The sequence below is a fragment of the Pelobates fuscus genome, chromosome 1 (genome assembly GCF_036172605.1).
Source record: "Pelobates fuscus isolate aPelFus1 chromosome 1, aPelFus1.pri, whole genome shotgun sequence".
Lineage (NCBI taxonomy): Eukaryota > Metazoa > Chordata > Amphibia > Anura > Pelobatidae > Pelobates > Pelobates fuscus.
The window spans coordinates 182659131-182670453 of record NC_086317.1 but is presented as its reverse complement, the minus strand read 5'-3'; the positions used below and the strand labels follow the sequence as shown (position 1 = coordinate 182670453).

General features: G+C 41.8%; 1 protein-coding gene across 1 annotated transcript in view; it reads right to left on the bottom strand.

Annotated features, from left to right (window-relative positions):
* Window positions 1–3271, bottom strand: part of ABHD10 (abhydrolase domain containing 10, depalmitoylase) — a 171525-nt gene extending 168254 nt beyond the window's left edge. Inside the window, exon 1 of the mRNA XM_063453169.1 lies at window positions 3140–3271. Coding sequence (XP_063309239.1) covers window positions 3140–3245 — 106 coding nt within the window. The 5' untranslated portion in view covers window positions 3246–3271. The remainder of the gene's footprint in view (window positions 1–3139) is intronic.
* Between the last annotated feature and the right edge of the window lie 8052 nt (window positions 3272–11323).

The following is an 11323-nucleotide window of genomic DNA, read 5'->3' as shown; positions in this document are numbered from 1 at the left end:
CTATCCCAAGTTGCTGAAGCGGTTAAAACCCCTTCAGTGACTTACTAGAGTCCAGCACCGATGTCCCTCGGCGCTGGGTCAGGCTCCGCCTGCGCTCCTCCCCCGCCAGCTGACGTCTACTGTGAATGTGCGGCCGTCGGCAGGGGAGACCTAATGGCCGTGCACGCGCATTAGACCTCCCCGTAGGAAAGCATTAACCCCTTCAGGACCGGCCTGTTTTTGCGATGTTTGTACGTTAAGGACCAGAGCAGTTTTAACACTTTTGTGGTGTTTGTGTTTAGCTGTAATTTTCCGCTCTCTCATTTACGGTTCCCATACAAGTTATATACTGTTTTTTTCACGACAAGAAGGGCTTTCTTTACATACCAGTATTTATATTATGTCATATATTGTATTTAAAAAAATAATGAAATATGGTGAAAAATAAAAAAAAAAACATGTTTTTGGACTTTTACTTGAAAAATCTTTTACTTATCTACAAAAGCTAATGAAAAAAACTGCTAAATAGATTCAAAATTTTGTCCCGAGTTTAAAAACACCCAGTGTTTACATGCTTTATTGCTTTTTTTTGCAAGTTATAGGCCTATAAATACAAGTAGGAAATTGCTGTTTCAATATATATATATTTTAAATGTATCAATAGTGACATTGTTACACCGTTATCTGTCATAAATCCCCGAAAAAAACCTAACATGTACAGATTTTTTAAAGTAGACAACCCAGGGTATTTAAAATGGGGTATGTCCAGTCTTTTTTAGTAGCCACCTAGTCACAAACACTGGCCAAAGTTAGCATTTATATTTGTTTGTGTGTTAAAAATGCAAAAACCGCTAACTTTGGCCGGTGTTTGTGACTAAGTGGCTACTAAAAAAGGCTGAACATACCCCATTTGCAATACCTTGGGTTGTCTTCTTTTGTAAATGGTATGCCATCATGGGGCTAATTCTCATTCCTTGGCTACCATACGCTGTCAAAGGCAACCTAACCAATCTGACAAATTTCAATAAAAAAAAAAAAAAGTAAAATCAAGCCTTATATTTGACCCTGTAACTTTCACAAACACTATAAAACCTCTACATGTGGGGTACTGTTATACTCAGGAGACTTCGCTGAACACAAATATTAGTGTATCAGAACAGTAAAATATATCACAGCAATAATATCCTCAGTGAAAGAGCTGTTTGTGTGTGAAAAATGCAAAAAACTTCACTTTCACTGACAATATCATCGCTGTGATATGTTTTACTGTTTTGAAACACTAATATTTGTGTTCAGCGAAGTCTCCCGAGTAAAACAGTACCCCCATGTACAGGATTTAGGGTGTCATAGAAAGTTACAGGGTTAAGCACAGTGCTAGCAAATTAAATTATCTGGACTTTTGGCCTGGGTTGGCAGGCAGGTCCCTCAAATTGCAATCATTAAAATTACTTAATTAGGTAAAAATATTACATAAATATGCACGTAGAATTTTAATATATATACATATTTATATATTTGACGTCTACGTGTATATTTATGAAATTATTAATGTAATTTTGTATGTGGACATATGTATATTTTGTATTATTTTTATTTATTTATTTATACATAGATATATATATCATTACATTCTAAGTGTATTTTGATATAAATATATATATATCAATATCAAAATACTGTTAGAATAAAATTGAATATATATATATAATTTTTTTTTAATTATTAAAAATTATTTTTATTTTTTGTTATTTATTTTTATTAACATATTATTTGTATTTTATAATAATATATATATACACCATATATATAGTTATTATATATATTGTATATATTCGTGTGTAATTTAAATATAAGTGTATTTTTATATTAATATACGTATATATAAATATAAAAATACACTTAGTGTGACATTATATATATGATACATATACATATATTATATATATAGATATAATACATGTATATATATCATATATATATACACATATTATTATTTTTTTTACACTGATTGCTATTTTTTTAACTTTATTTTTTTATTTTACACTTGCAGGGAGACTGCCTGTCAGCACAGACAGTCCCCCTGCAGGCAGATACAAAGACCCCTATTGCGGTCATGTGATCGAGTGATCACATGGCCGTGGGGTCCTGATCTGCCGAGGGGGGACTGCCCGGGCAGACAGGCAGTCCCCCTGGACCGGGAGGAGAGCTGATCGCCGCCGTGGGACCGACGGCGATCAGGTAAGTAGCCCAAAACCGTTATGACGGTTCAGGACCGTCAGCGGTCCAAACGCACGTTTTACCGCTGACGGTCCTGAACCGTCAGCGGTCCTGAAGGGGTTAAATAATGCCCTGCAATGTAAATATTTACACTTGCAGGGTTAAGAGTAGTGGGAGTTGGCACCCAGACCACTCCAATGGGCAGAAGTGGTCTGGGTGCCTGGAGTATTCCTTTAACAAAAAACCTGATCTGCAATTTACAAAACGGAATATATGTGAGGGACATACTAAAAGGAATGACAGATTAGAATGCTTCCCATTATACTCTATGGGCATTCCATTGCATCATTTACCTGTCATTCCATAGAAAACAATGTTAATCCCACTTAATCTCAATTTCAAAAATTGCCACTGAATCTGGAGAGTATTGTGGCAAAAGAGTTATTTCATATGTCTAATAGTTTTGTCTCTAATTGAAATATTTTGTTTCCATTATTCTCTATGGGCATTCCTTTTACTTCCATCATTCTCTATGGGCATTCCACTGCCTTGTTAAAGTCTATGGGCATTCCAATCTGTCATTCCTTTTAGTATGTCCCTATATGTGAATATGCACCAAATCAAAAAAAGAGAAAAATCACTGGTGTACAAGCACATAGAAAAAACGGGCAAAGTTGATCTGGTCTTTAATGTATAGCCTTGCTAAAATGCATTGGTCATTAAGGGGTTAATGAATTACATTTACTCTGTACACAGCTGTTCTATCGATTTTAACATAACACCGGCTGTGACACACTTTGACTGCCACTGCACATACACAACTATGAAACTTTTTTGTAACCGTAAACACAAATCTTACAATAAAATGTAATAGTGATTAAAACACATTACAATCTACGATTTTATTGAACATTTAAAACATATTTTACTTTTAGCATCTCACCTGCAAACCTAGATGCAGTAACTTTGGTTTCTAAGAATGACGCTCTTTGATGAAAGGTAAGCTTTAGTGCCCCAGCACAGGATCTCCGAAAAGCTAAGGACGCCATCTCTAATCCTATCTGTCTCCCTGACAGGACAGACCTGCAAAGCAACGCGAGAACCTCGTTGATACGCATGCGGAAGGAAGAGAACTTTGCATGTGTTACAGTGCTGTTTCAGGGATTCTACGCATCACTTGGGGAATAAGGCCACAAAGCGGTAGTGGGCAAATAATAATTGTGTATTTCAAAACGCATACATGATGGAACGACTTTTGCACAAAGTATTACTCTGTTATCTGGCAGATAACAAGGTTACTTGCGTCTCTCTAAAGTGTTAATTGATATAGCAATGTATTTCCCTGAAACTTGTAACTGTCCCCACATTTACATTTTTCAAATATTTTTGGTTTGTGTTCTCCCACATTACATGACACTAGTTGTGTCATGTTTTTGATATTACCTACAAACAGTCATTTTGGTATGTGCGTGATCCAATTCTGGAATGGTAAACTAACATGGCATTAGAGTGAAATTATCCAAAATTGAATTAAATAGTGCAGAAGAACTACCAATCAAAACGCATACTTGCACACTATTCTGGTACTTAAACCCCACCCCGTTGCTATTATATATATTCTAAAGATCCGTGTAAGAATAATGGCTAGGTGGCAAGACATCAAACCAGTTAAAGGTTATCTGTACCTGGAATTAGCAAATTCTTGATCAAATGCACTGTATAAAGGGGTTTATTAACAAAGCACTGAATTGCAGAAAATGTAAAACTGAAATGAACAAGTTGAAGTAACACTGTAATCACCCAGCAGTGAAGTGACCAGGGTGCATTGTTCCTATTCTCTTAAAGTGAACCCGTTAAGAGAAAAGCAACTTACCTTACGTCGCTCCCATAAACGTTGAATACACCATATATCAAAAAGAAACATGGTGTATTCAATGTAAAATTTAAAGATTTACCATCTTTTCCTCCATTTTCTTCGTGTAACACCCACCTCCGGACCGTCCACATCACCTCTCTTCTTCTTTGATTTGCCCTTCTTGGAACATATCCCTAAGCAGGGCAAACGTCAGAACACTGGCTGTGGCGAAAGTAACCTCGCCACTGGTTCTTGGAGGGGCCTGTTTGCCAGCCTCCTACCCTGTGACTATGGCCCCTGTGATAGGACATGGTTAAAACCACTGTTTGGGCCTTTTGGACTTCTGACATTATTTATTCTGTGGCACTTCGAACTCCTGAACGGTCGAAGTGGTTCGAATCGGCACTTCGAACACGTGGTGGCGGCCATCTTAAGCCGCGAGTACAATGAGCGGTGTTTGGTCGTTGAGTTCATGGAACTTATATCGGACACTCGACGGCATTAACACTGCTAACTATTTACCTTCCATGGATGTTTGGCTATTTGAACGGGTGTCGAACGACACTACGTATTTTGTGTGCACTTCGAATCCCCGAAGTAGACCGACCGCACAGCCTAATTCTCTGGAACTGTTTTTGATACCGGAGAAACTGACGGAAGCCAAGCACAGAGAGATGGACACAGGTTTCTTCAGGAAGGAAGAGATTCTTTATTCGATTCACCGACCGGGGCTCAGAGGGACTAATGTCACCAAAATACAGCAAGATCTGAGCCCAGAACTGACTTTGTAAATGCATGATATAGACATATAGCTCCTCCTATAGTTAACTCTACCCACATATACTCTTTACACAATCAGCTGAACAAAGCCTAACTTCCCTTACCTGTTAGACCACATGGCTCACCCAGAACAATGGAGGAGGGGAAGTGTTTTCAGTTTCTGCATTCCTGCATTTGCTCAATACAGTGTTGATTGTATCTTAGCTACGTGTAACTAACTGATACAACATTTACACATATGCCACATGGCAATCTTGTCCTAGTAAATTTATTTTTACTGAGATTCCACCACATTCCCCCCTTTGATGCTTCTGATATTTCACAATTCCAGATGCATCACTTAACCATAGTTTGCTTACACCTCAGGTTGCCATGAATCAGAACAGACCTCGTAAGCATCTTAGCATCCTTACAAATTCCTTTAGCACTCCTCATTCTGATTCTCTCTGGGCTAAGGGTTCATACTTGCAAACAGCCATTACATGCGCAGCTGGTTTCCTTTCTGTCGTGCTCTCTATGACACTCTGTATGGACCTAATTACCAATGGAACCAAACATGGTAGAAAGAGACACACTATAATCAACATGACTCCTCCTACCAATGTCTTGATCCCTCCAAGCTGCTCGTACCTACTTCCAAACCAACTACTAGAATTGTACCTGTTCCAGGCTTAAGTCGGTACATGCGTCAGTTTAGCCATGTGGCTTGTGAGATCAGCCACTGCCTGCCCTTCATCATCTATGTGCAGACAACAGTTGCTGAGATTGAACTTTCCACATACACCTCCTTCTATTTGCACTGGAAGTGAATGGAGGACTTTATCAACAGCCCAACTGGTTTACCTGGTAAGAAGGCTATGTGCTTTACAGAGGAATCCATAATTGCCTGATGGTAAAATGAGGCTTGAATCCCTGTATTAGAATACAATAACACTTCATGGGCATACAGTTTGGCTGTTAACCAGTTCCCTCACATATTACATCCCTCCTATTGGCAATGAAGCGCGCTTAGGTAGCCAGTGCCACTCATTATCTTCCCAGCTACCTACATTCAAGGATGCTAGCTTCTTTTTATGATTCACATCATACACTTTAACTCTCAAGGTCTCTCCTGTTTCAATTGGCAACAAGAAGAAGGATGGTTTGAGCATACCTAATACACATGCCCCTTCCCAGTCCTGTGGCAACTCCGAATAGGCTTTCTTACCACAGATCCAGTACAAATTTGCTGGGGCTCTCCAGGTAGATGTGATGGATAGGTCAAACCACACATCCTTTAAATTGGCGTATCTAGCAAACGGGTTAGATGGTTCTGAGACATTTGAAGCCGACCACCAAGTTGTATTCTTCGTATCATCATCATAAGCTTTTTGCCCTAGACAAGTTAATTCTCCTACAGAAGTATTATACATCATTCCTTTCCTTGCTATGCAAACATAACCTATGATGGAGGTCTTTAATCTCCACTCAGATTTACCTCTAACACTCACTTGATAATCAGTTTGAGAAGATATTAACTGTTCAATTGTCTCAGAACCGGAATACATTACCTCCTTTGCTTCCCAGGGCCATTGGTCTCCCATGTTAGTACCTCCACACACATAGCAGTTGGTGACATTAAGACTACCATCAATGTTTTCGGCTAGATCTATAAATACGTTTTTAGCGTTATGGGGGATCTTATTTTCTACACTCATCTCTTCATAAAAAGAATGGAAAACCTGATGAGTTTGGGATGCTACGGTATCGGTCTCTATCCCTATAAATAATATTGTCCCAGGATCTAAACCCGTCCCATATATTTGGAACCCAAATAAGTTACCGAACCAAATCTAAAAATTGTTCAGGGGGCGGGGCCTGACCGGGGAGCTGATCGGACGCACTATCCGTGAGCTCCTGAGCCTGGACCCGATAATCAACAGAAACAGTGAGAAAACCTAGCAATCCAGACCCACAACTAACCTCAGCGTGAACTGCCAATGCTGGAGAGCAGGAGGATACCACACACACCCGGTTCGCCCAGTGGACCGACGGGTCGCAGGCCTGGGGCCTACACCAAGCTGGGCAGAGGAGAGGCGGCCGCTCTCCCGGCTCAGCAAAGCATACGGCACCCGAAGTATTGGGCTACCCTCCCCCCCCCCCTGGGCCGGTGGGGGTTATCCCGGCCCCAATAGCCAAAACCCGGACACCCACAGGGCTGGTAATCGAGGTGAACAGCCTAAATCGAGTATTAAACCTACAGACCACCCGACACCTAAAGATGGCGGCTGTGCAGCCCAACAACGGCCACGCAGTACCAGAGTACACAGCAACTACGTATCCCTGGAAGCTCGCTTGGGAACGCTGCTTGCACGCTTCTGGGCTAAATTGGAGGCCCGGTACGCCGCCGCACACGCACAGCTACAGGTGAGCGGGAGCAAAGGCGGCGACAACCGGAAAAAACCCGGGAAGCCCTCACGCACAAAACGAAGGGTCATACCTACCCTCACGAGCCCATCCGGGCGGAGGGCCCCAAGAGGCAAAGCCCCGCAGCATCGCCCACATAGGCGGAGACCTGCACACCACAGGCGCCGCAACAGCGCCACAACCTCCAGACCTAGCTCTCCAAGGAAGGACCAGGCTTTCATAAGTCACAGAGTCTGTGGAGGAAAAATGCTGGCCCTACAATGCGCCCGGAATGGGAGGGTGAAGCCGACACGCTTCTGGCTACTCGCCGACACCGGCGACCTCCGTCCGCCACAGGCATATAGAGCCTCCAGGTCGGGCATAGGCTGAGGTCTCACGGACTGACTCCTGAAGAAGCCCGAAGCTCGCAATCCTGCAAGTCACCTAGAGACTCTTTTGCACCTGTTCTTGACCCAGTGCAACTTCTTCAGTGAACACTTATGTTACTGTTTTGTTTATGTTACCAGAAGACCAAAAGACACCCCCATGATGGCCAACTATAAACCCCCGATGGGCATAGGCTGAAAAGGAGGCCCTCAAAAGGCAAGTGGGGCTGAACGTCAGCTTATACCAAGCACCTCACAAGCCCTACCAGCCCCCAGCCTGACGGATCATACGGGACTCTGTGTATAGGCTGATATAATGGAACGCTCTCCCTATGTTTGTATTCCTTGCTCCCTTGTTAACCCAGATGGTTACAGCACACATATCACTGTTTTATATGCCAGTTGAATTCACAGTAACACTACCCTACACGAGAAATTAAGCTGTTTAAAAGGCATACACACATCGATACTTATCTTGGCTGCTCATTTCCTTATTGTCAGTTAGCCTAATCTGTTGTCTCATCATGATATACTATTTCCTGACAAACGCTTTCTTCGTTTTCCTCACTATACATCACAATTGTACCTAGCATGTTCCAACGTAATACAAAAAAAAAAAAAGTGCAGTTTTCACGTGCCTATCCGAATAATCTGTTAACTAATCTATGCGTGCTGTTGTGGCACTCTTGCTATACTTGTAATTTTTATTGCACAGTAAAAATAAAGAATTAATAAAAATTGTTCAGGATTATTTATGAGTATATGGATTGGGTTGCATTCCCTAGACCAGGGGTAGGCAACCTACGGCACTAGTGCCATGCACGGCACTCAAGGTGTCTTTGCACGGCACTCAAGGCTGCTAGAGCCAAACAGGCTCTGGCCTATCAGGAGTCCCAGTAAAACTTCAGATATCTGCTAATAGGAAAAGGTGGTGAAGGACAATCCTCAATGTATGCATTGCAGCACATAGAGGAAGTGATCTCAGAGCACGTAATTCCAGCACTTGTGAATGGGAATCCACACTGTAGTAGAGCAGCTCGCAGTTGCTGTTGCAGCTCCTGTCCTTGACCTGTACCTGGCCAGTCTGGTCCCCACTGGAACCCAGGGAAGCTACTCACACTGCTAGATATACACAGAATTGCACAATAACCCTCCCCTCTTACAAATAATACGAACAGCCCACAAACAAACATACACACAATCCGCACAAACGCAACACCAGTAACAATCCACATACATGCACACGAACCCACATGCAGCCTCTCACATGCAATACCCCAAACAGCCCCCACACACACTACCAAACACACAATGTGACATATCCATCCACACACATACAATTCCACAAGCAGCCCCCATGCACAGCCCACATTCATATGTATCATACACAATACCACAAACTACTAATGAATAGATACAATAGCTCATATACGCACAAATACAACGATACAAAGCAATTACAGTAAAAATAACACAAGCAGAATACGGCAGCATACACCCCTCAATTTAAAAAAAATAGGACCAGCACGCTACGGGACATCACAATCCCATATCGGCACAGTGCTGCTACAAGGTTGCCTACCCCTGCCCTAGACTTACAATATGGCTTTGTAGGCAACTTAGTAACAATCATATCCTTATCTACTGTCTGTCCCCAAGTTGCCCACCCCACACGAGACTAATATGGGCAAAAGTTATATTCCCTATCTGGGCATTTTGGACTTACGTACTTGTTCTTACTACTGGGACAAATATATTTATCATTAGACCCATACGTTCTCTCCCACTTAAGATCCCCACATACATTCCACGGCTTTCTACCACTTGATATTGCTTTACATGCATCAAATAGCAGAACACCCGAAGAATGTATGGTTTCTAATACAGTTTTATTTATTAAGGTCCCCTGTGGATCTCCATTCCTGAGGGTCAACCAAATTGTACGGGGTTGATACTCCGGATTGAAGCACTTAGGTTCTCCTACTCCTAAATGGCATACACTATATTCTATACCTAGATATATACACCTAGACACATCACCTTTACACTCATATTGTGAATGCCAAATTAGGGTCTGGGAAATATGATTACCTGTCTTAGTAGTCTTAATGCAAACCTCACAGCTAGGAGTGTCGGTACCTCTACCTTCCTGAATATAAAAAGACACAAAAATATACATTATCAAAAGCACTTCTTTCGACGTCTTCATCCTCAGTCTTCGTCCGTGCGATGGCACCTCAGCTTCCAGGATGTAAGGGCTGCAGGGAATGGAGTTCTGCTCGTCTTCACAGGGGTCCCTTCGAGACTTTCCTGGCTTTTAATAACACGTTGGTGAGCGGACAGGCGTTATTATGGCCGTCAAAAACACTCACTTGTAGATCTTTGTTGATGTTCCCTTTTAACAATATTATCTTCGCAAAAACCACTTTTAATCCAACTCGGTCACACGCTTCAACTGGATCTTGCAAGGATTCTCTGGATCTATGGTAGCTTGTCAGGAATCTGCCGCTGGTTTTTTTACCCTAGAGTGATGAATCCACGGAGTCACTTCTACAACCTTTACAACTGTTGGGGTAGATAAAAGAACAACATAGGGACCTCTCCACTTGGAACCTAATGGAACAGTGTTCCATTCTTTTATCCACACTTGATCCCCTGGATGGTAAGAATGAACAGGTGGATAAATATTCACAGGTACTTTACACACTTATCCACATAGGTTTGTATATTTTCCTTAGCCCTCTATAATATATGGTACTAACTAAGGCTAACAGGATACGCTCCAAGCTTTAATTCAATGTGTATTGGTGGAATATTGCGAGCAAGTCCTGGAGGATTATTCTCTGTTCATATTCTTGAAATGTCAAATAAGGATTCATCACTCTTAGGGTCTGTATTTTTTATTATAGAGTAGAAGTGCCTTTCTTCTTCCCTTTGCACCGATACTGATATTATGCCTGGTGATCTATTAAACTTCAGAGACGTTGATCCGTTGGGTTTAAAAGTTATCTGGGCTTGAAGCTTTTAATAATAGATCTCGTCCTAGAAGCTGAACTGGACACTCCAGCATATACAGGAACTGGTGCTTAACCAAATGGCCTCCTAGAATACAAGTATGACTCCTGAGAATTGGTCTAGCAGCGCTTTTCCCAGTAGCTCCTATCATAATTATAGTCTTCCTGAAGGAGGAGCAACTAGGTTAGTTACCACAGAGTACTCAGCACCAGTGTCAATCATGAAAGAGCTCCTCTTTCCCTCTATTGATACATCGACCATAGGCTGCACTCGGCTAAAGGGGGATGGAGCCCAGTCGGTATCAATAGTCTTCCTTGACAGTGTCAGCCAGACCGACAAAATCTCTATCTTCTCTATCCCTTAATCTCTGGGTAGGGGAATAGTATCTATTTCCCTGAACACCTCCTCTGTTACTACTGTCATTCCCTCCAAGACTTTCTCTATAGCCACCTCTGTAACCATCTCGTAACCTTCTCTCTTGTCTTATCTATAACTTGCTTTATATTCCCTCTGTGGGCAGTCACTTTTCCAATATCCTTCCTCTCTACAATACACACAGTGATTCCTACTTCCTCCCTTACTCAGCCTATTCTCAACTCCTCTATTCACCTCCCTGTTCATATACACCTGACTTGCAATTTCCATTAACTGTGATATGGACATTCCTACAAATCCCTTTAACTTTAGCAATTTTCTTTTGATATCA